This window comes from Branchiostoma floridae, chromosome 3 (assembly GCF_000003815.2).
Source record: "Branchiostoma floridae strain S238N-H82 chromosome 3, Bfl_VNyyK, whole genome shotgun sequence".
NCBI classification, from domain to species: Eukaryota; Metazoa; Chordata; class Leptocardii; order Amphioxiformes; family Branchiostomatidae; genus Branchiostoma; species Branchiostoma floridae.
The window spans coordinates 27,913,575-27,939,156 of record NC_049981.1 but is presented as its reverse complement, the minus strand read 5'-3'; the positions used below and the strand labels follow the sequence as shown (position 1 = coordinate 27,939,156).

Sequence of the window (25,582 nt, the reverse complement as noted above, 5' to 3'; positions counted from 1 at the left end):
TATGTATTAGCAATATACAGCAAAACAAGACATAATTGTCTTCATGCATTCATTTATTTCTACTAACTATATCATCTCATACATGTAGATATCTTTATTTCTCACCTTTTACTAACAATGACAATCATATTTCAACCAATCATAGTCACCGTTACGACCTAGGTACTTTCCACCATATGTATTGCATCAATGTTTATTTTCTTTCAGAGCCCGTGATTGGCCCCATCCCTGGAGCCACCAGGACCACTTCTACCAGCAGGGTAAGCACCTCATCCACCAGTGTGGGAAAACGTCTGTCTGCAGCCGAGCAGCTGGGAGTCAAGAGCCCACCACCAACAAAAGTAAAAGGTCGGTCAAACATGGGCAAGGGTCGAATCATCTCCCATCACCTTTCACACTCAGTCTGATATGTGTCAATCATCATTGATTATTCGCTGCATGAATGTTGGCCCACTTGGTTTCAAGATGGATAGTTACGAAAATATAACATTTTATATCTTCTTTTGTTCTGCACCACTTTGCTTTGTGTTAGCAGAATGTTTTGAATTCAGTTTTTCTGACTGTCACATATTTTTCACTAGTATAAAGTCTGTTCATCAGTACCTATCATCCTTTACATTGCCATTGCATGATGGGAAGCTTCCTGTCAACCACTCTTTGTTCTTTGTTACCCATAGTTCAGCTCTGTTACAGTACTGAATTATGGGTAATCTTCTGTTTCTTGTTCTGCTGCAGCATGGGTAATTTGTTGTGTTTTGTTTTGTATCGTCTGTGTTCACTTGTAAACTGTCAGGGCCAGAAAGCCCAAACACCACCTTCAAATGGTCGCTGGATGAATATTTTCGCAGTATTTACTCGCCGGAGAGTGGTATGTACTTCAACTTAAGGTTGGGGTGTCAGGTGCAGTTTTATTGAAATGCTAATCAACTGCCATGTCAGGTTCATACATGCCTCTCTGTTTCCAGTTACTAAATCAATGCATGGAAATATGCAGACTTGAACTTAGCAAAAGCATTATTAACTAGAAAGGCAACATTTTTGAAAAAAAAATGCAGGATGTGGGCGAAGGGAAAAGAAAGCAAAAATCGCAAGAAAAGAAGCAACAAGAAAGGCAACATTTTCGCGAAAATGCAGCAAAAAGAAAAATTAGAAAACATTATCTGTCCACGGATTCGATCCCGGAGCGTTAGTTTTCCACGCGTGAATAATACCACTGAGCCAGTGCTACAACATGTTACAAGCACATGTTTTAACAGGTATACAAATGTATTGCGTTGCTTGAACACGTCCGTTCACCGTTGAATTTGCAAGATTCCAAGGTTCAATTTTCTGAAGATAACGTTTTTGTGTGAAAATTTATCAATCTCGTTCATTCCATGGCGGGCAACTTCTTCCTTGAGCGCTTGTTTGGTCGTCTCAGCTGCTATAGTGTTGTCAAACTGCATGCCGAATGCCATTTTGTGTCCTGTGCGTTGATTGGTTCAGTTCTGCGTACACCCGAGACAGTCCGCGACTTTGTCCCAATCAAAAAGCTGGAAACGCGGAGTATATGTTGACAGCCTCCATTTTTTCTGAGTTCTGATTCACAGTGGCTATTATCAAAGTCGATGCCGATTGTGTTCTGTGCGTTGATAGGTTCACCTCTGACGTAAAACCGAGAAAGTGCGACTGTAAGCCAATCAAAAAGCTTGAAACGTGGAGTGCATGTTTACAGCTTCCATTTTTTCTGATTTCCGGTTGGAATATGCAAATATCTGAGGAAAAACTAAATGTTGGGCTTCGCCCACATAATTATTTCAGCATTGGCACAGAATGTTGACATGGAAGCTGTATGGACCTTGACGCCTTTCCTTTATTATTCCTTGAATACCTTCAACAAAATGTACCTTCTAGTTTTCCACTTCAACCCATTCACACAACTCCTTTCTTATCCAGTTTTGTTTCCTTTTGTAACAGTTCCTCATTCCTATTAGTTTAACCAGGTTTGTATTTCAAAAGATGTCTTTTGCGCTAGTTTCTCAGAATCATGTGTTCAAGCAAAGCTCTAAGAAAAGAAAAATAAACAAATGTAGGATTAAACCTTTTTCCATTCATTAGATGTGTGTTCTTTTCCAGATCTGCATAATTTCTACTGATGTCCTTCCTTCCAATCAGTGGAAATTGTGGCGTTCATTCTGTTTTTTGTTTGTTTTTCAGCCTGTCCCTTCTTTCTCCCAGTAGATACTTACATGTTTTCCATGTTATTGTACTTTGTGTACAGTCTTTTACCTTGTTGCATGTTAGCTGTTTTGTTTGTTTCAGCGCTATACAATTACAATCATGACCACAGACTGTCAATTTGATGTATGAATATATCAAGCTAATTATGGAAGTGTGGAAATAAGTGTCACTAAATGCAGTGATATATTGGTACTAAGTCTTGTTATACATTTAAACCATCCACAGTTGATTGCCCAGGTTTTAAGACCATCTAAGAAGAAGAAAAATGAAAGTTGAAGGTTTCTGTATCCTATTGGCATTTTCCTCATAAGAAACACTGATTGAGATTACATAATTAAGTTTAAATGCATCCTTCAGGAGAAATCATGATCAGCAGTGTTTTGAGATGGAGATTCTTACCAGTTGGAGTCTGTATGTTCATCAGGTGGGATGCCAGGAGAGTTTAACGGGCCGAGTAGAGCAGAACCGGGACAGCGGACAGAGATCAGGTACCAGGTACAGGACAACAGGGAGGCTCGCGTGACGGAGCAGGGACGGTCCAGGAACGAGGAGGAGCTGAGGTGGCAACGGGAGGAGGAACGGAGACAGGTCGGTCATCAGGGGGTGGCGCTTCCAACTGGTCCCAGTGTTTGAACATGAACACATGTACATGTAGTTATCAATGTAAAAGAGGATTGCAGTTACCTGAAAAGCCTGCTAGACTTTTACTGTGTAGTCGTTTTCATGATTCAGAAAAACTTGGATATGTTTATCATGTATTGATGCATGTCCTTGGCCCAATCCTAATATTTAACTTTTACATTTTTACATTCCTTAATTTTTAACATGCATTGTTGGATTGATATGAATCTTGGCTAGCACTTTCTTCTAAGTAAATCTTGGTTTCATCTTTAGAACATCTCCATTGATAGCTACATGCACATGTACATGACATCTATGCCTCCCATGATCCTGTGGTGTGTCTTCGCATGATTTTACCCTTTGATGTATTTCTGTTGAATGTATATTATTGTCTAAGGCTGTTAACATTGACTTTATTTCTTCAAAATGAATGCATACTACTGTGTTTACACATGTATGGTACCAGTGGTACATTTAGTAGTCAGTATGTCTGGTTTGAGGGTAATTGATCCATTTTTCTCACCTATTCATGTTAATATTTTATGATCTGTTTGCTGTTGATTATGATAATCAATGCAAGGGTCTGTTTGTGAAATTGTACATGTACAGTACAATGTATGTGTGGGAGTTATTTTGTGTCTACAGGAACAATGTGTTAAGCAAGAGCCTAGGGTGTATCACCCATACCATCTAACCAGGCTTGTAATGCTGCATCTAAGACATCACATGTTGTTTGATAACCCCTGAAAAAGTTTTTTAAAAATCAATCAGAGAACACAATCTCTGCCAGGGTAGCACAGTTCCCTGTGTATGACTTATGAGCCTGTAAAAGCCTACGATTTCCATAACCACTTTTCTTGAAAGACTAGCCAAGTAACAGATGAAAAATGAAGAAAAAAAATATTCACATTAGGTTTTAAGACATTCTATCAAAAAGCAAACAAAGCAATGAATTTTGGGGAAAAATAATCTCCTTGGCAGAGGTCCAATTCCATCCAAAGTCTAACTGTGTAAACCTCTACAGAAGACATTCCACATCCCTTCATACTATTGTCTCAAAAGTTTTGATTTGCTTAAAGGACTAACAGGAGCAGAGCTCACAATATGCCTGCATTCCATTGCATGTGCATAATTACATCTGTGCAGCTAGCTTACAACCCATTCATTATATAACTGCCATATACAAAGTTGTAAACTTTTCATGAGTATAATAAATCCCATAAACAATAAAGCTCTTAGCAAGTCCATGCACACAGCGAGGGGTGTTTCCAGCTCAATGTTGGGTGTGTGGACTTGGTTCTAGGGAAGAGTAGCGGCTACAGGCCGACCAAAAGTAAGGGGAACAAGCCCAACGCGACCCCCCTTTCCTGTGGATGCCCTATTGGCTGAGATAGAGGGGTATGTCAGAGAACTAGAGGCTTTCCAGGAGTGGGAAGGAGAGACAGGGAGTCAGGTGTGTCCTAGGGAACCACGTGTGTGCCTGGACCCCACAGAAACCTCCTTTAAAATCACCTGCAGAAATCATTACCACTAAGACCGATACAATACAAATACTGCATGCCGACAAGATACGAGGCAACGGTTTGATTTCATTTCTGAGTTTTGTGTGGCTTTTTGTTGACACTTGTTTTGAAGTTATGCATGGTTGTTTTATGTGTGGAAAATATGTTTACTGTTCTTTATGTGTGCCATCATCACAGTGACCACCTCAGAGATGGCATGGCATTGTACTTTAATTTTACATTTTATGACTTCTATATGTGCTTTGCATGGACTATGCCATTCTCCCAGCAGGGGTGTTCCTTTAGTAGCACAATTGCTGACAGAATGGATGGAATATTTTCTAGAAGGCACAGTTGTCACCTCCGCCCGTGCCACCCCCTCCCGTCCCCCCTCCACCGACGGAGGTGCAAACACCCAAGGTTTGTAAAGACAGGAACAAAACTTCTCAGTTGTAGACTAGGTGCTGTGTTCAGTTGCTTGGCCAAGGCAGTAGAAGTGAGTTTTGAATGCCTTCCTGTAGCTAGCTGACTTCTGCCGTAGTCGTAGCACTGTGCTTACCCCCTTCTGCTCTCAGCGTGTCTGTGTTCAGCTTCTGCAACAGCTGTGGTTATGTTTAAGCTCTAAGACTTGTGTAAGCCCACTTGGGATGTTCCCAGGTGCCTTAACAACATTCTCAGACAAAAGAAGCAGCCTGCAGGATTCCTTAACAGCATTCTAGCCTGCGTGCCAGGGATGTGTTGATCATGTTTTTCCATTGCAAATGTTCTCTTGCAAGCTTTTCTTGAGTTGTGACTGGCAATTCAGTGAAGTTTGCACTGTGCATGTAGGAAGAAACAAGTCCTACCACTGAGGCCCCACCGGTACCACCACTGCCCAAAAAGAAGGTTCGTCCTACACAGACGCCAGTCATCTTGTAACTGACAAATTAAACTCCTTGCCCATCTTAACAATAGAATAGAACGTCAGTCAATAAAGCAAGGAATTACAAACTCCAGACAACCTAGTCCTTAGTATGACTAAGCATACATCAATTAAGTACTGTAGTACTTACACTATCAGTTAAGTAGTATCTAACAAAATTTGCCATAAATTCCAATGGTCAACATTGGATATATAGTTTATAGTACATGTATGTGTACTGTAAAACCAGTGTAGTGTGGTAACAATTCACATTTGGACGTCAGAAATAATGGAGTATTTCAGCAATCAGAGTCTAAAAGTGTTAATAATGATGATTTATCAATAACAGTTTGAGCACTGGATCTGTGCCACCTCTACTGAGCAATTCCCAAGGTCATCGTTCCGATTGGAAGTAGCATCCAAATTCCTGTGGTTCTACATACTTGTCCTTATCAGTAACAAAAATTCTTGTGGCCTTCCAACACGTAGACTTAAGTATTTCATTCATCTCTTGTGTTTTAGATCATTGTCAAGACTATTTCCTCTGATTACAGATTCTTAAGCGTTACCCTTATTGGAGATGACCCCAATCATGCAACACAACCTTTAGAATGCAACACGTAATTGAAAGTCGTTTAGCTCTTCTGCCCAGCAACAAAGATACCTCTGTTTATCTGATGTCTTATGTTGAAAATCTGTATTCCCTGCACCTACGATGCAACCCATGACTTTGCCTAGGGTCAGATATTTGATTGATGACCTTGATGAATCCTACATGGAAGCTTTGATCCAAAGTTCCCCCTCAGCAGTGTTCCCAAGTGGCTATGAAAAAGGGCATGTTTGTTGGCAGTCTGAGAGGTATTATGATAGGGATTTGTGAGGTATGCCGGCCCAGTACTGTCACCTTCAGCTGTATGGGAGGAATTACCCACCCTTACTTACACTGCCCTGCACCATGTCAGGGATCACTCTCTTCTGTAAACAGTGCTGATGTTTGGCAAAACAGGATCTGCCCTGCCTGGCCAAATTACTGTTTTCTGTGTGTGAGTTGTTGTACATTGGAGCAGTCCCTCGCCATTCCAATCAGAGTTTCTCTCTGGGATGGAGGAGACTGACATTATGGTTTTTCCCGCCCGTTCTCGGAAGGGGCCACCGCCAGACCCGCCTCCACGCATGGACTTACTGAGAAAGAAGATTTCGGTAGGCCATCTTAATTAAGAGGCACAACTGTATTGATGTGTATTTTGCTTATGATATCCCAAGTAGCCTTAACTTGAACTTAAACTAAAATCTCTCAGATTATCACTTCAAAAACGTTGCACAACAATCTATAACTTTTATATGCAGTTTTTTATTCATATGACATTACGGTTCTTTTTACTGCATGTTAATGGTGTTGTGCAAACAATCAGTTAAATCTAATAGGCTTCTTATTTTCCTAATTGCAATAATGTTAATACTAAATTTTGAGCAGAACACATTGTAAATGGTACAATCATGTATATCTGTGCCAAAGAGTCAAGCTAAGTCACTGTGTAAATTTTAAATTGTTATCTGTAAGCAGGTCATTTGATAACAGTGCACTAGATCATGGAACAGCTGTATCAATTACACCTCTACCCTTATCTTTCTTGAGATTAGTGGGCTCAAGGCTTAGCAAGAAAAATGTTCCCTAAGTAGTTTGAACAATATATTAGACAAGAGATGTTCAAGATGGTGGCATGGTACATAGCAGTTGGGGAGGGGGGCCAGCCAGTTTAGCAATGGAGGTGACAAGGGATTAGGAAGACGGAAAAAAGTACAGGTGTTACTTAATGTTATTAAGGTGATTTAGCCTCTTAGTGTTGTTATAAGAAAATGTTCTCAAACACTTTGCAGGGACCCACCCATCCCCACACCGCCCTGTTCCCAACTCCCCTACTACTGAAATGTAATGGGAACTGAGTATTTCCTATGCAAACAAACAAACAAACTTATCTTCAATACCCGTTAAAGAAAATAGTGATGGTTCCCTCATCACTGCAAATGGATGTTATTGGCTATTGCCATCTCACAGATTTTCGAGGAATGTTGTGTTTTTAGAGTCAACACTTAATACACCACGGGTCCAAAGCAGTCATGTGACTCTCTTCACTCTCACTGCTGATTATGTGGTACATTGTACTTTGTGGACGGAGTGTTGAGAACAAACAAGGTCAACTCACAACCTGTGGTTCCCAGTCTCATGTCAGGATTTTCTCTCATGGTTTTCCTGTATGTGTTCAAGTTACATACTAGGACAAATTGTAAATATCCGCCCCTCACAGTACCGGTTTGTTGATATGTTCTTGAATGTTCTGACACTAATTCTTCTGCTACTTTCTGCCTCTTTTGCATGCAGCGCAAGGAAGAGCTGAATGTAAGCCTGGTGAACTATCTGCTGTCTTTTTATCAAAACCTTTTGTGGAAGCAGTTGCAAACTTATCCATGTAATAAATTTGGGAAGACAAGAATTTTGTCTCATGTAAAATTTTTTCATAATACATTTGCAACTGCTTTCAACATGATGAGATGCTTTTTTTCTTCAATCTAATCATTAATTTACAAGCACTAACATTGTATAGTAACATTTAGAGCATACTACTACATGTGTAGCAGTAGTTTTAGTCTTGAAGAGTGATATTTTGTTGTGTTTATGCACCAAGATTAGAATCTAACATACGTTACCATGAATATCCATCATACTAGAGTTACATGTCAATGAAAGTATCTACATGTACTATACATCTACATGCATGTAATTTCATTAACTTTACCAACTTGAAGTCTGGTCAAAACAGCACTTTTTCACTGACGTATGTTTAAAATCATGTTTCATATTCAGTAAATTGACTCCTACCATGAATCATTTTGGCTTTAAATGTGCTCACAACTGAAAAACGGCCTGGTGAATAAATCATGTGTTTAGTACAGGGAAAAAATTGGGGTGATCCTTTTGCCAAAGTGTGCAGTCTTTAAAAGGCAAGGTTTGTCCCCAAGGCTTATACCAGACACCTCCCAGCTGCCTGGCAATGCTGTATATGCCCACAGGCCAGCAGATAAAGGGTGAGAGGGCAAGCAGCATCATTTCAAATAAGGTCTATCCTCAAAAAGGAACGTCGACAATGAGGAGTATCTCAGCAAGGGTATTTTCTAAGTGGCAGCAAGGGCATCAGAAAGATTCTGTCCTTCAAAATGCATATTTTCCGTGTGTTTACCAAGGTAAGTGAGTCATGGAATGCCCTCAAAAATGCTCTCAAGAATTCAAATTATCTCACAAACAATCAAACAGTGTTAAGATATATCATTCAGATGTCAACAAACAAAACAGACTTCATTCGAAAGCTGTTTATAGCTTAGAATATGTTCCTTTAGTTGTGATAAGATTCACAGTTGTGGATTGCAAGGTTCATGTTGAGTGATGTTGGGTTTCAGAGGATATTGGAAGAAGAGAGGAGGAAAAAGATGCTGGAAGAAGAAGCGCAGCAGCGAGCGAGGAAACACTCAGCGAACGCGGAGCGGCCAGTCGTGGTGCCGAGTAACAGATACGACGACACCCAGGTGACACCACCAACAAAGATCTCCATTGAAGTCAAGAAAGAGGTAAACATTCATGTCGAGTAAAATTATGTGTGTGCATGTGACTGTAGTGACAAATATACAAATAACATTGATGGGATCTTGTAGTTGTATTGATTACAAGTTCTCTTCTGATATGCACCACTATTATTATCAATCAATGTATTATTATCTTAGTATTATTATAACTAGTATAATGTACATGTGTATGTATATAAGTTAGGCATTTTATAGTCTCGCCCAGACCATAAGGAAATTTTCTACACAATGTACTTATCATTTGTTTTGTCAATACATGTACCTCGTAAATAAGAACCTGTACAGTCATGAAGTATGTAGTTACACTCATTCTATGGACGCATTTTGTGCCTGGGAACCCTCACTGCATTTATATCCTTAACACCATTCTACCTTCCCCTTGTTGTACGCAGAAATAAGCCATTGGTAGCTTCTCTATTTGTTAGCAATTTTTTTTCCCCAAAACTTCAATCTTATATATGATATTATCCTGCCTATAGTTCTATAGGATATTTTGCAATAATATTAATGTGCCTCTCATCTAACCTGCTGGTCATTAGATGCATGTAGCTTTCCTTTTGTGTGCAGCTTTCCTGTAGGTGGTCATTTTTTTTACAAAAACTGTAAACATGTAACAGCAAACTGATACCATTTTATGCATGTTCGGATCAACAGTTAAAAGTCTTGCATGTTGGTGTTTTTTTATCATGACAAACCATTGCTCCTGACTAATGTTCAAGCTTTAGCGCATGCCTTGTAATGTCAGGCCCTCCTCTGCATGTTTTTGGTCCACAGCCAAGCCCCCCATCCTTTGAGGCCAGTCCGGAAATCCTGCATGCTCAGCGGGTGCGCCCAGTGCATGTTGGGGCGCTCCCTCTAACAACACATAACAACTCGGAGGTGAGACTGTGTGGCAGAAGGGCACCCCTCCCCTCTCCCCTTCAGGCACTTAATAGATACTACTAAAACAAAGGCACCATTCACCTGAACTGATCAAGGGTTCTACCCAGAGTCTAGAGTCACAGACTGTAGGGAAGATTTGTGAATAGCAAAACTTTGCCATGCCAGTTGTGATGTGGTTTCCTGCACAATCATGACATCCTTGGCAAGTTTCTGCTGTTTGCTTCGTTTGTTCTATGTTAAAATGATTGAGATCTAGAGTTTGTTGTGTGTGGATTGGTTAGAAAGGAAGGATTATATATCTTCTTGCTCTTCTTCAAAGAATGTAGTGTGTACGTGTAAAAAATGAGCTATTGCTGTGTTCTGTCTTGTCACCACCGTTTATTGGCAATATGACATAAGAATACTTAAGTATTATGCAGTCCTACCTTCATTCTCTGCCATCTTCAGCATACATAAATGATTAGGTACCTGTAGCTCTGAATGATGTGTTTTAATGGTGATATTCCCTCTCTCTTGCAGACTGGATTGAGAGCACAGGCAAGGGCTTTGTACCCTTTCAAGGCTCAGAACTCAAAGTAAGTCTCCATCTCCCATATCCAAACCACACTGACTACAGAAAACGTAAACTGCTATGGTTATTGACAGGTGTCATCTTGTGACAAGTTGAAAGACCTGCTAAGTGTGCCCCTGTCCTTGTCCCAACCCACAGGGAGCTGTCCTTCAAGAAAGGTGACGTCATCTACCTGACAAGGCAAGTCGACAAGAACTGGTATGAAGGAGAACACAACGGATACGTGGGAATCTTCCCTGTCAACTACATTGAGGTCAGAAATATTGGCTATATGACATTGATTCTTGAATCGGTGTAACTAAGATGAGGGAACATCCTTTATCAATTTGCAGATGCACATGACAGATTGTATGATATATCGAAGTTTGGTAGATTCCTGAATCACCATTTAGCTAAGCTAGACAGTGAATGATTGAGTTTGAGCTGTAACAGAAGAGAATCATTTGTTTTATCCATAACTCATTAGGAATGTTACAGCTGTACTACCTGATTACCTCAAAATAATCTGACTTATCACGAATGTCGTGCTAATTTTACCCCAGGTGATTACCTCAATGTAAACTATGATAACTTATCACAAATGTCGTGCTAACTTTACTCCAGGTGATCACTTCACTGGAGGAGGCCCAGAAGACAGCTACACAAGGGTCAGAGGGCAGCGCAAGAGCTAAGTACAGCTTTGTAGGAGAGACGCAAGTGGAGCTTTCTCTGAAAAAGGTACAACATACAGTAGAAGCCGCTTAATTGCACGGCCTATTTGCCAGTGAATTCCGTGCAATTATCCGGATGGTGCAATAATGCGAAGCTATCTAGCTGGAACTCACCGGTTTGGGATTTTGGGATTCCGCACAGTTAACAGAAGTGTGCGTTAATCCGTTGTGCAATTAACTGGCTTCTACTGTATTAAATTCCACAAATTTTGGCTCATGGAGAACTGCACATATGAAGCTCATAAGTTACTCAAACTTCTCATGAGTAAGCTGACATGATTGAAATGAATAACTACAGGAGGATTTATTGTGATGGGATGTAATTATTTTTTTCTGTAGAACGATATCGTAACTCTACTGAGGAGGGTGGACAACAACTGGTACGAGGGCCAGATAGGAAACAGGCAAGGCATCTTCCCCGTGTCCTATGTGGAGGTCTATAAGGAGCCAGGGGATTCAACACCTACAGGTTAGGTTCTATCACTGTCATTCTTTGTTTGTTTTACATCGATGAAGGTTAGACATTCAGGTAATAAACCAGGATGCACAATGAAAAAAGTTACTCAAGCAACTCTATAGATAATCATCAGATGTTAGATAAGCTTTCACAGCATCGAATGCTTAAACATGTAAAGCAGGTATTGAACAAAATGGAAATCATTATAAATCTGACCACATCGTGACTGCCTTTTCATAGTTTGTTTCCAACTTACAATACAAAGTTAAGTTAAGATGGAAAAAGATTGATTTTGATGATGTTATCTTTTTGTGCTACCCTTCAGACATCAGCCCCCCTGCACAACCCCAGAACTACCCCATGCACATCAAGGCAAGCCCCCCTGTCGCCAGGAAACCAATGAGTCCAAGAGCGGTAAGACCCCTTCACTCTTGCCATAATTACAGGTTTTATAATAATTGAAAGGCATTCTTGGGAGAGTTGTGGATGTGCGAAGTACAGTTCAGCTGTTTTGTGACAGGAAAAGTTGCCATAGGTCCTTGTGAAAGGTCAATTTTGTCAATTTAGTCATACTTAAAAGCCAACAGCAAAAAATAGTTGGGGAATGTGACTTATGAATTCTTCTGAATATGTCACCTAAAAATCAAGTTTTTACATAATCATAGCTTGTTGATGTATTACCAGTACATCGTGTTCACTGAACATTTCTGACTCCTACAGCAAAGAACCCCATCTCCGCAACAAGTCCCCAACCAGCAATTCTACAGCAACCGTGACAACTTTGTGTACAACGGCGGCCCCCACCCTCGTAGCGCACCACCCCCGCAGCACGTCTCCCCGCCACAGCACGTGTCTCCACCACAACATGTACCTCCTCCACAGCATGTCTCTCCACCAATGCAGCCTCACGCCAACGCCATGCCGCCTCCTCCCTCAGGGGAAAAGTAAGGCACACACTATACTACTTGATTAGCCATCTGTGGTCACTGGTTACAAGTTTGCAAAGCTGCCACACAATCTACTAGAGTTTGGAATTATTTCCTTGTAGTTCAGAAAATATTATCAGGACATGTATTTTCATTGTCTCGGCAGTGTTAAATTTCAATCTTTGATTTGATCTTTAATTTCTTGTACTACTTGCAGCTTAGTTGTAATGTTGTAGACCTGTATGTAGGGTAATGATGGAATTTGGGACTATAAAAGAAAACAGGTTAGTCTGAATGTGATGTGATTTGCTTCCACATACATGCGTACATGTCCAATCTGAAAGCCATAATGTCTATATCCATAATGGCAGCATGTCTAAACCTCGCAAGATGGGCAACAACAAATGCCCATCAGAGTGTGTCTGAGAGACTTTGTATAATGTACCTACCCATATATTCCCAGAGTTTCGTCACTCTTAAACCTGAGTTCTTCCTCCCCTGCCCAGATATCGTGCTATCTACAGCTATCACCCTCAGAACGAGGACGAGCTAGAGCTGACGGAGGACGACGTGGTGCTCGTGATGGAAAAGTGTGACGACGGTTGGTACGTCGGGACGTCGCAGAGAACCGGACAGTTTGGGACATTCCCTGGGAACTACGTTGTAGAGATATGTGAGTATGAATGGGTGGAGATGAAAGGATAGCTCAACACTCAATGGATAGTTCAACCGTCGTGTTTTACGACCTTTTGATTTTAGTGTCACTCACAGACAGGGCTGTCTCCAGCTTTTAACTTTTTTTCATCCCACTTATTGTTTAGAAGTACATATTGTTAAATCTGGCATTTCAAGCTTACAAAAACACATTTTTAACAACATCATGTCATGAACTTCCTTTTTTGACGGATGGGGTGAAATTTTTGTTTGTCAAAAACAAATTTCCCCCGAGGACAGAGGGACGTGTCCTGGAGACAGCCCTGCTTATTTTATGAAGCTTGGAAATAGTTGTCTATCATATAGATGCCATTGTGCAGATAACTAAAACCTAACTACCTCTACCTTTGACTATTTACAACAAGGTTTAGTACATTGCGAGCTCCCTTCCTCTCTGTGTATATCCTGTAGGCAGGGCAGGGAGTGCCCTCAAGGTGGTACCATGGGACAAATCTCAGCCTTGGACTGCCCAAAAGGCTGGCAACTCATACGTTTGTGAGATTCTCCCCTTTCCCTTCTTCTCCCCTGCACTTCACAGCAAGAGCAAAGTCACTAGGAATGACACTGGCGCCTAGCTGTACCATAACATGAAAAATGTTTTTTTTTTAATAGCAGTATCCTTTACAACTCTTTCTGCACAACTAGTACATGTTTTGGCAGCTGCAGCTGACTAGTACATGTTTTTGGCAGTGGCACATCTACATGTACAAATAACACACAGTTGGCTATTGCTACATGTAACACCTTCCTGGCCCTACTTTTACTGTTGATGTAAGAAATGAGAAGCTAATTCTTTTGTTCTGCTTGTTTCAGAGTGATGGACAGAATGAAAGAAAGAAGAGAAGAGAAGACCAGGGTGTGGCCACCTTCCATACAAGCAGGACTCGTGCACTAAAACACCATGAGCCTAGAGACACAAACTATTGTACTCCCAACTCTTGCCAGGTTGGAGGACAGGCGGAAGATCGGGGCCCCAAACTTCAGCATTTGTAGGCTTTTCTAGGTCTCATCGTGTGTATGTAATTTATACAGTATGTACAATATGCTTCTACAATTTTAGCTTGTAAATTAGTGAATATTTAAATACTCTACACAAATACGTCGCTTCCTATTTTCAGGTGTCATGCTAGCAGTGTAGAATATGTACAGGGGTCATACGGGGTGCAGTGAAAAGGGCGATGCTACATGAGCTTGAAAGAATGTAGGGGAACTCTGCATGAGATGCAGGGTGGGGGATTTTTAAATGTGGGAGTGAGTAGATGAGATGCTCAACTTGCCTATCTATGTAGACAAAGCCACTGCAAATGATACTGAATCATTAGGTGCCCTAATAATGTAGAAAAAGTATAAACAAAAACTTACCATCACAGCTCCTATACACAGTGTTACCGATCACTGATTATATAAATCGTGCTGTACCTATATGTTCAGCTTATCGCTGTGATTATGTTTGAATCACCTTAACATGATCAAAGGTGTGTCCTGATTAGGTCACCAGAGGTGAAAGTTCAAAGGGCAACGACTTGTATCTGTTGTAATGTGACTTGAAAAGAAGATACAGAGAGGAAGGACTGCTACACAGAACATGTTGACATGATTGCCAAGAGGATCAACGAATGTGCAGAAGAAGAAGTTTTACACAAGTTATTGATTGTTGGATGAGAGAATTGGAAGAGGAGGAGAATGAATGAATGGCATGATCAGCCAGAAGTGGGTGTGGTGCTTCTGGATATAAATGATGTATGTAACATAGCTCCTTTTTGTAACACTTTTGGAACCAAATCTTTTGCTTGCATCTCTGTCTATACAAGATACTACATGTAGATGACATAGGCATATCTTGCCAGGGACAGACTTCAGTGTTACTCTTTAAATTTTCTTTATAGTTTATAGAAATCAAGAGAATACTATTAAGTATACTAATGTTATGTCTATTGTCATACAATTGTGTTGAATTCATAGAGAACGGTTTGTAATCAGGGTACCAAAACTAGGCACTGGTAAAACATGGCTTTTTGACTTGTAAAGATTGAATCCTGTACAAAACTTCAGCTATGGCCACCATGTAGCACATGGCAGATGTTGGCTTTTTTTAGTATCAGAAAGGGAAGGAGACTAGCCAATCTGATGAACAATGTTATAAGTTACACAACAGTGTGTAGTAGTGGACATTGGATCGGGAAAGAGGTGTTCTGATGGACAGCTTGTCTCCTGTCGTTTGATTTTTCATGTTCAAGTGGCAGAATGTTGCTGCCATGGAACTGAAAGCTCTGACTCTTCTTACGCCTTTGTACTGATACAATAAATCAAGGTCCAAAATTGTAGCATTCATTTCAAAAACCCCTCATCACTGAAAAGAATTTGTGAGGCTATTACTACCATGATGGTAGAACTTTTCTAGCTGTTTTACCCCTCTCCAAATATGGGTTGATCCTGTAGCAGGTAAAGCTAGATGAACCACTTCTTCTGAGGGGTGTTATTGTTATTTTTTTAGCTCAGCAACGACCTGATAATAATTTCACCCTTGTCTCAATACGAATCCTACTGTAAGTACAAGCATTTATATTTGGATTGCTCATTACAAGGTATTAAAAATACATGTAGATGCTAAGTACCACTTTGTTAGATAGAATTGTGTGAAACCATTTCAGTTTTTTTGCTTGGACAGGAAGCTTTTTGATATCTCAGTGAAATTGCTGCTGCAACCGGAGTAGATGTCCATCATCTGTCCCTTATTTATATCCTGCAGATATATTGTATTTTAGCCAGCCAATATCTTTAAGCAGTAGCAACTGATTTCTTCCTCCGTTTGCTGCCACATCTCTCCTGTCGCATTTGTGGTGTATCTTTACCAAATAAACTATCATCAGGTAACTGTGTGGTGTTTGAGTTGATTTCGTCCACTTCTACCTGTTAAATGGCATTATCCTGGCCGGATAGTAAAAGGGGAGTTTTTCCAAGTTAGGAATAAAAGTTTAGTAGGAGTAAATTGACCTAGGGGTGTAGTCTGACCGGCCGGTGGATACACTACGAAAGACTGAAACCCCATGGCAACTTACATGTACTAGTATTTGTCCCTATTTGACCAAACTCTTCTCTTCCTCAGCTAGATTTTTGTGACCCTTTTATTTGAATTTGATACGCGATATAAAAGTATGATTTAAAAGACCAAAAAAATACAGCTAAAGTAAAAGGTTTTTGTTTATCAAAGTTGTTGAGCAATTACCAAATCTTAACGCGCATAGTGGTCGCAGCCTAGCCTCTACCAGGCTTCGTGGATCGGTGGTCTAATTGTAGAAATTGGACAGAAAGAGTCTATAGTACGCTAAGGGAGTTAGCCGGCCAGAAGAATACGTTTCCTCACCACGTTTCCTCACCATCGTGGTGAGGATAATGATTCTACCGATCCACGGAGCCTGGTAGAGGCTAGTCGCAGCCTCCAGTGGGAACGGGTGTAACAAGGAGGTGTTCCAGTGAACAGGAGAAAACATTACAGTACATCACGATGTAAACACTATATGAATACTAAATTTACAAAGCATCGAAATATCAAGTTTTTCTCTTTAGGGAATGTATTGACAACATATACAGCCAATATGATATACGTTGTGGGGCCGCGTAGCACAGTGGTATTGTATTCGGCCCGTGATCGAGAGGTCGCCGGTTCGAATCCGCCTACCGTGTTGCCGGTCTTGTGCCCTTGGGAAAGGCACTTTACACGACTTTCCTCACTTTACTCAAGTGAAAAATGAGTCGTCCCTCGGATAGGACGTTAAATGGAGGTCCCGTGTATGGGGAGAGCCATACCCCATGCACGTTAAAGAACCCCCACACGTGCGATGGTGCGGTGTGCGTTGGTGCAAATCTTTCTGTCGGGAGTTGGTGATTCACTTCAAATCACCCGGATAGAGGCCTGGCGAACCTCTGTCTCGTATCAGCCACATGGTGAATTACATCATTCACCCGGACGGGAGACCTGGCGCATCCCCGTCTTGTAATTAGCCTACGAAAGGGTATGTCACCCCGTAAGGGGCGGTATAACCCCGTCGTGTGTAGACATGTGCGAACATGTCTACATTTGATCACGTCGACCGATGATGATGATGATGATATACGTTGTAACATTTTAAGCGTTGGTTCAATACGTTGTAACATTTTAAGCGTTGGTTCAACAATGTGCAAAGATATTTTCAAAAAGGCTAAACCGTTTTTGTAGTCAATGGAGACATGGTATGAAGAAAAGGGTTTATTGAGCGAGGAAGCAAACCTGCGAGGAAGCAAACCTGCGGCTATATTTGTAACTGTGTGTTGCCTTGCGTTAGGCGTTTTGTACGGGTGTTTCTGACGTGTTCAAAGAACCCCCTTAGGGCGTCGAGGTCACCTCTGTTTGGGACGAAGTGACCCGTGCAAATGGAGGTAAGTGCTCGCTTTTAGTAGAAAAATACTTAAATTAGAGGTAATTTCCCCAAGATTGAGCCAATTTCACAGCGCAGTGTGTGTGTGCAAATTTGCCAAAGCACCCACACAAGTGTGGGGCGTAAAATTTGTCGTCAGTTTTGGCGCCAACGTTCTGACAGTCGAGTTTCATCAGTGCGTATATAGGCCGTTTCTTGCTAAGCAAGTTACAACTCAACAAAAACGGTTTGGCAGTTTTAAAGATATATTGCACAAAGAACGTATTACATGGAAAGCTAGATTTAGGTACATGATATTATTCGGAAGAAAACGCTTAAAGGATGTAGAAGAGTATGTGCTTTCCTTGCGCGGTGAGTTTTACCAAGGACGTTATATCAGCCTTGGTTTTACGTTAAAATTAAATCACTTCATTTTGTGTGACATCGCCCTAGTCCTATTTTTAACCTGCTGTCCCTACCTTGTTGCATAGATATAAAATAATAGACATAAATATAAAAAGATCTTAGTACTGTCTACGAGGAATTCTTTCCTCGGCATATGTTGTTTTGTCGCCTTAGATGTGGTATTTAGTGATGGTGATTTCTAAACGCACGATTTAGTTTTGTTTCGATGTCGATGGCGCTTACTGAAAGTAAGCGAAAAGCGTCCAGATTCTTTTTTTTTCGATCACCTTAGTTGGCTCTGATAGATTTTGCCCATTCCATTCGCAAGATTTCGGACAAAATCACAAACTTTGGTTAAAGTCGATCTGTTTAACAATTTACCCTATTTGAACAAATTGTGCGACTATTTTTTTTAAAACAACCAAAGGGGTTACATAGAGACTGATATATATGGTTGACGAAAACGCCGTCAACTGCCACTTTCAGTAATGACCTTTACGAATGCGGTCGTAAAGATGGCAGTTTTCTGGTGACATTTATGTTTTACCTTTACTTTGAGCACCGACGTGCGCGGTAAGACCAGGAGCAGACTTACCTCGGCACCACAACCGCTTGATGATGGTTAAACAGATGACATATCGTCTGGTACGAGAAAAGTCTGGACAGTGTCTGCCACAGGGTCATCGGGTCGGCAAATTTGAAAGTTAACTGCGTAACGGTTTTTAGAGAGGTTGGTCCAAACTTGACAGCCAAATAAAACGGCGGCGTCGGCACAGGCGCCATCCTCCCCTGACCCCTTAACCAGCTGCTGCTCAGAAGTGTCTTGGAAGGTCGTCAACGGAAAAGAAGATATGAAATTTGCACAGACAACTTTTCTTTTGGTGAAAGCTATTTCATCTCGCGAGCCCAGCTCGCAAAGCCAAGTGGTGTACCCAACCACCAAGTTTCGCGCCAATGTCGTAAACGTAACGCTGGGTGCTTTCCTCCTTGAAATTTAAATGTGACGATTTGCCTAACATCGCGGAGGCTGTGTGTGTGTTTTTATGAGAAGCGCAATGTGTAGGAGAGGTTTATCCAGACCTATGGTTCCCACAGACTGGCTGTCGCTATGGCAGACTGATGCCCGGAGTCCGTCACGCAGAAAACGAGAATGTCTCCACTAAATGACCGGGGTTGTCTCTGCCATTGTAGAGGGCGCGTCCTTTAGACCCTTCTATTGTGTGAGGTGCATACCTCTGTGACGGGGAGGTGTGTGCTACTGATGGTTCCTCGTGATATTTGTAAGATCCACCAGTCAGAGGGCTGGCAGACCGAGACCAACTCGCCAACGGTAAAGGGTCCCGGGGTGACTTGTCCTGTACAGAGGTAAGAAAAACTTGACTTACTGCCGTTTTCGTACTTAAGCGTATTGGTGTATCTTATTTTATGCTTGTCAATTGACTTTTATCATCATTCCATTATCGTGGCAACAGTTTGTTCTCAACTGAGGTTTGACTAAGCTTGGGGAAATTCCCTGCATTCGATGGCTTTTGTATTGAAATTGCTCCCATTTTACAATGTTAGTACTTCATAGGTTGGCATAAAGATGCTCAGCTCTTTCAACGTAAATGTGTGTTTTTCTTTTTCGCTTTCCGTTAGAGCTCTCTTGGGTGTATCACTGCTATCGTAGGAAACAACATTTTCCCTTTATCAAATTCGTTGTCTGGAAACATATCATTGGCGATATGGTTCTAACGTTTACAGATGTTTTCTTTAGAAAGCGTATATCTGTATATACGATTTTTGCAGGTGTTGCAGGAGACTATGTTAAACTTTATCTCGTTAACTCATTGGTGTTTACTAAAAACAAACATCGGCACTCGAAAGACACTGGTAATACAGTTTTGGATTCCCTGAAATCAAAAATGTCTTCTTCTTTTTCAACAAAACAAGTTGACATTCGAATTCCGTTTATCCTCTGACGTCACATTGCCTCTAACCAGGTACTGGTATGGCCCGGGCTGGGTTTGCATTTTTAGACGTTTCACATACCTTTTTAGCGTGCCGATTCTCGTTCAACCTTGCCAGTTGCAGAACAGACGTACAATATATGGCCAGTAAAAGGCGCGCAAAACGAAAGCCGTATATCTGCTTCGTAATTACCGTGCCGCTGGGTGGATGAAGACGTCTCGTCTCTGACAGAAGTTTACTGTCGCTAAATCGCGCGTGAAATCGGTTCAATGGGCGAGAACGTGATCTTGTGACCTGGGCGGGGAAGGTCGACACGCACGGTGTCAGACGAGGCGCCAGGTTCTACTGTTGGTAGGTTAGAGTTTGTCTCCTCTCTACAGTACAGAATTCATGTCTTACTATAGCTCTGTTCCTCTTCACTGCCAGGCAGGACGCCTTCAGGAGAATCATCGAGAAATTTGAGGAACGCTATGGGAGCCTGCTTCGATTCTTTTGTGGGAATTGTCCGACCAGAAGTACATGTACCGGAGCAGGTGTATCCAAACTGTGAATGCCCGCATCCGAGAGGTAGGCTTATTTTGGTTTATTTTGTTTTGTTTTGTATACGTTACGGCGATAGGTGTTGATTATGAACATGACAGGAAAATATAAATATTTTGTACCGCTTTAAACAGCCTGCTTTTAGTGGTTACTCCGCTACAATCTGGGCTTCCCTGAATGCCATGTGTGAAATCTTCAACAAAGCAAAACTTCAGAAACATCTTCTTGGCTCGAACGAATCCGGTTACTCATTGTAAATTTGGTTCACGTTCATGCCATGAGTTGTTGTTTTAGTTCTGTAGATTTGACGCCTGGCGCCATTGTCCTTAAGGCGTGGTGCACACACACAGGTGCTTAGGTCACACCTTACCTGTCGCACCTTCCCACGTATATACTCCAGATCACCAATTATGGTTGCCAATGGCAACGGAGAGCCAGACTGTCCTGCTGACAGAGACAAGGTCATGTGACGACAGGACACGTCCGTCAACCGTTGACGAATTCTCTTTGTCATCTTTCACTGGCCCAGCATGCCGACCAGGTGAGCACCTTCCCTACTCCTTCCCCTGTCTTGTCCGCGTCTTTCTACTTTCTTAGCTTCGTTCCTTTTCGAGTACGCTAGCTCTCAATTTGTCAAGTCAGAGCAAGTACATTCCCACATGATAAATTTGAGCAATATTTCGTTTACGTTAGCGAGATAAGATCTTTGGATTTCACCAACACGAGGGTGGCAGTGTTGTACCTTGAATCTTTACAAGTCGTTCACAAATCTTTGTTTACTAAATCAGATAACTGTCAACATTCTGTCCTTCAACATATACCCCAGATCAACCACAAACGTTAAAATTTGCGTAAAAAGACTCACGTTCCTGTTGAATTGATAATCTTTGTCGCAGGTAAGACTGTGTGCGGAATGTCTAATAATGTACGTACTTCTAACAGTTCTAATAACCACCAGTAATGCGCACAGCTACATGTTTTGAGTTTTCGTTCTCGGCGGCAGAACACGAGGTTCTGATGGATTTACAGCCATGGCCATTGTTGAACAGGTACAAAGTAAACATCCAATAACAGCACAAAGGGGTCAAAGTATTCGTTTTGACCCTTATCACGATCTTATCTTTGATGTTTACTTGTCAAAATGTCAATAGACGTGAACTTAAAACAAGAGCCACACAACATTCCTGCCATGTGTTCCCTACTCTTTCGTGTCATATTTTCCTGATTCTTCTCTAAGCAAAATGCGCGTTGCTCATTTCCCTTATCTAGTGCGGCGTGTTAGTTTAATCGCGCTGTGTAATGCTATTGTATGTGCTTTAGTGTACGCCGCTTACCTGTCATGTTGATGAAAACTAATGCCTTTTATGGGCAGAACACAAAATTAATGTAACTCCAAACCTTCCTCGTCGAAACGTTACCAGTGTAAAACTTCTGTTGTGAGTTTCGATCTCCGTTGTCGTGGGTGTCAAGACGCTTGCTGTAGTCATTCTGAAGTAATTATCTCCTTTTAAGTGTGTTTTGTTCCCGTAATGTATTTGTCCTAAACTATACATGACTTAGTCAATCTTTAAACAGATGATTTAGCGTTTTACGAAAGTGTAGAAGCTTCCGGTTACATCCAAAATCTATATCGCAAAATTGTTTCTTCTATGGTTTATGTTAATATCTTTCGAGACAAAGGAAACACTTTCGTCAATGTTTCTAAGAACGAGATGATTCTAGGTTTATCCCATCCTTACTTCTCTTCACCCCCACTTACTTTGTCTCTCATGTATCTTCGATCCTTTCCTCCTCTTTTACTCTCCCTCTCTTACTTTCTCTCTGTCCCCTGTCCCTTTTTTTAAAACAGAAAGCAGTCATATTAACATTCATTGGGATGAGGCAATAAGTAATAAGTAATAATACAGTTGGGTTGATGTTTTTCGTACTTCATATCTGAACAACTTTTTCTACACTTTTCGAACATTTTCTACCCTTCCCTATATGTTTTAGAAGTATGCCATTGGCCTCAAAACTATGGCTCACTCACCCCCTAATTTACATACAGGTGTATTGTCCCGCTTTACTATGCATCTCGTGCTTTGTCAGCGACGTGAAAGTACCATTCCAGGCTCAAGGACATTCGTTAAGATTACAGAAGAGAGTTGAGCTACCGTTTAAGTGTTCCCCTAGTTTTTGCCTCAGTTTGTATGTATAAATAGTATTGACTATCAACTCTTGCTTTTAAAATTACTAGCAACTTTTAGGGGTTATCAGAAAATACAAGACATAAATGTGATGTGTGTGCTGTGCACACATAATTGTCTTCTTCTTTTTGAAGAAGAAAAGACAACCGCAGTTCTGGGTATTATTTCTCAAACGTACCATGGAAATGTCTCTATACCTTAATTATGTTCAATGTCTGCGCATGGTCTGGACTACGTCAGTGGCAAAAGGTGTTGACTATATTGCAGAAAACTGTACTCTTATTACTGATTTATTACCTTGTTAGAACACCTCAAAACCTTTGATGTGCCGAAAAATTGCCGACTGGCTTCACCTGGCTTACATTTGATGATTCGCCAGAATGCATCGGGATTATTTTTGCGTCATAAATAACTTTATCCTGGCTCTACTGAGTCTACAAATCAGGCGCAGATTGACTGTAGTCCAGGTCTATTGTCCGCCCACTGTCGTCCGGTTTCTGTCACAAAAGCGTCCAATAATCGGTGCTCTGCGCTCCTTCTAATTTTCCCGCCGCCCGTGTGAGTCTGGTTATTGTCACGTCGTGGTTTGGCGCGTCTGTGGCCGTGCTCCCAGGGCCTGGCGCGCCTAACGACGGTTTCATCGTTCCCCGCTACACCCCAGCTCCCCCGCCTCGCCTCGGCTCGGCTCTCTAATTTTCTGGTTCTCTGCACACTCGCTCGCCCTCTCCACTTTACTCACAGCCTTTTATTTTATTCAATTAGAATCAATAATCAGGATCCGCTCATCCCTTTCCATCCATCATAGTCTCTCTATGGTTTGTCACTTTCAGCTGTCTTTTCATATACTTTGTGTGTTTTCAAAAGCTTTTTCACTGCACGAAATCAATAATTTCCAGGTGTTTCAAGGGACTTACACACCTGTGAAATGTTCTGTGTCCTGGCTGTGTACATGACTTTCCTGGTTCGGCGTGTAATGTCCTTGTTTTTTTCTTACATACCTGGACTCGCGCTTGTACAGGAATTTCTAGGACCCTTACACCAGACGTGTAGGGGAAATGGGCAGACAAAGGCTTGGCGGCGCCTATTCTCAAAGCCAAGCTTGGGTCGCGGGTTTACTGTTTACGGCAACTACTACCCCTGCAAACCAGCCTAGGCTATGCTTGGACAATTAATAAGCAATGAGGTTTACATTTTAAACACAAAATAAGGGGGAGTGTAGGGGGTATTAAATGGTTGGCATGTCTACCCGTGACATCGTCTGACAGAACAAAGTGGAACAAAATACAACTATAAAAAGAAACGATATCCACATTTTTAGGAATACAATCAAGGTCAGAAAGAAAGGTCTACAAAATACTAAAAAAACAATCATAATTAATGAAGCTGTGATTTGTTTGGCCCGATATTTCCAACTTATTTGGAAATCCTACGGTCGGCGCGTATTGAACGGGCCATTCATATTCATTTCTACATGTCGGAAAGAAATAAATGCAAGGGATAGATCTTGGCTTATAAATAGGAAAGTATGTCTTAAACCAAGGAGGGTTTCAACTTCCTTGCTTAAACAAACTCGTCATTTTCATTACATAAACAGCAGTTCGTTAGCCGGATGTGTATTGCATTGTCTAGCGCAGACAAAGGCCACAAACACCCAGCGTTCATTGAATCATTCTTATTTCTTCTTTAATCATTTTGCACTCACACTGAGATTCTGTTTCAACATACATAAATCTGAACTGCTGCAATAGACTTCTGCGTGTATCGCGATAATCAGTTACGTGATCTGCCCCCTTTGTATGAAGAGCTAGGAAAATAAACTAACCAAAGAAGTTTAATTTGGAAATTCGTAAACTAGTGATGTACGATGTTTTTATAGAGTGCCTGTCGCGTCATAGCGAGGAAGTTGAACTGAAACGACGTTGGACATAGGGAAAACATAGGACTGCGATCTGATTTATGGGCAGCTTTTTGTCAAAAGAATGGAGAGAACACGGGACAAAATACAGTCCATTTTCTTGGTTACTGTCTCTAACTTTGGCTACTGTCGACGCACAAACTGAGTGAAATGATCTATGTTAAGATATAACCTCCTTGACTCGATGTACTAAATTTTTGTCCCGGGTTATGTTCTTGATTGTACAAACTAAATGACAACGTTGAACGTTAAATTTCTACCGATGTTTCAAGCTGTTGATAATCACAGCGGCATGTTTCACATCTTTCTAGGCATTTATTGTTTTACTGTGAAATACGGGTAACAACCTCCTTGACGTGATTGTAACAATAGACATCATGGCTGGTACTAGCGGTAGTTCACAGCTCTTTGTGTCTGTGCCCATGCAAATTATTCAGAAAAAGCCAATAGAATTTCTCCTCGCACAATTATAGGGTCAAACCTTCGGCCAATCAACGTGCCAGTCACAATTTTCAAATTCTTCAGTTGAGTTGGTATTGTGAATTCCGCGTCTTTGCGGGTGGATGTGCGTTCTTGCTGTCCAAGTGTGTCTATATACCAGGTTGCGTTATCTGATGGTACCGAGGAACATTGGTCATTATTTTACATCAGCAAGGAGTTTCTACTCAAGATCGCGGAACAGGACGACAGGACGTCAGCTGCAACTAATAATAACAGGACCACCGTCGGGCCAAATTTCTGTCCCATGGCTTCAAGGATCAAGGAACTTCCGTATACAACTGTAGCGATGATATTGCAGTCGGCATTTGACTTTGCTTTCGACGGAAATAGTGCGGAGGAATATCGAAACGGCTCTCATGTTTGGGTAGCGAAACCACCCTCATCTAGGAACGACAACTGTATTACCTAGACTCCCTTGCAGTCTACGGAACGGGCCTGTTTTTTTTTGGGGGGGGGCGTTGTTCCGCGATTTTCAACGTTGACTAGTCGACTATGTTCTTTTGTTCCGGGAAAGGGAGTTTGCCGTGGAAGGGAGTTTGCTATGGAACTGA

At 41.4% G+C, this 25,582-nt stretch overlaps 2 protein-coding genes across 40 annotated transcripts in view; both read left to right on the top strand.

The window, feature by feature from the left end:
- The window catches only part of LOC118412142 (titin-like), a 78,545-nt gene extending 62,531 nt beyond the window's left edge, over positions 1-16,014 (top strand). For 30 of the 39 annotated variants that reach the window (XM_035814808.1, XM_035814811.1, XM_035814827.1 and 27 more), the window contains 18 exons: positions 208-348; positions 794-868; positions 2,645-2,808; positions 4,145-4,294; positions 4,689-4,763; positions 5,172-5,228; positions 6,391-6,444; positions 8,698-8,865; positions 9,655-9,759; positions 10,282-10,337; positions 10,472-10,586; positions 10,937-11,050; positions 11,383-11,512; positions 11,826-11,914; positions 12,221-12,444; positions 12,933-13,099; positions 13,552-13,635; positions 13,954-16,014. In XM_035814808.1, coding sequence (XP_035670701.1) covers positions 208-348; positions 794-868; positions 2,645-2,808; positions 4,145-4,294; positions 4,689-4,763; positions 5,172-5,228; positions 6,391-6,444; positions 8,698-8,865; positions 9,655-9,759; positions 10,282-10,337; positions 10,472-10,586; positions 10,937-11,050; positions 11,383-11,512; positions 11,826-11,914; positions 12,221-12,444; positions 12,933-13,099; positions 13,552-13,635; positions 13,954-13,955 — 1,970 coding nt within the window. In that variant the 3' untranslated portion in view covers positions 13,956-16,014. Of the gene's footprint in view, positions 1-207; positions 349-793; positions 869-2,644; positions 2,809-4,144; positions 4,295-4,688; positions 4,764-5,171; positions 5,229-6,390; positions 6,445-7,624; positions 7,643-8,697; positions 8,866-9,654; positions 9,760-10,281; positions 10,338-10,471; positions 10,587-10,936; positions 11,051-11,382; positions 11,513-11,825; positions 11,915-12,220; positions 12,445-12,932; positions 13,100-13,551; positions 13,636-13,953 lie in introns of all 39 variants that reach the window. The other 9 variants (XM_035814809.1, XM_035814812.1, XM_035814825.1 and 6 more) reach the window with 9 other exon arrangements.
- Positions 16,015-18,908: 2,894 nt separating this feature from the next.
- Positions 18,909-25,582, top strand: part of LOC118412720 (protein atonal homolog 1-like) — a 22,450-nt gene continuing 15,776 nt past the window's right edge. The window contains exons 1-3 of the mRNA XM_035815749.1: positions 18,909-19,304; positions 20,316-20,456; positions 20,830-20,970. The gene's annotated coding sequence lies outside the window, so the exon portion shown is untranslated. The remainder of the gene's footprint in view (positions 19,305-20,315; positions 20,457-20,829; positions 20,971-25,582) is intronic.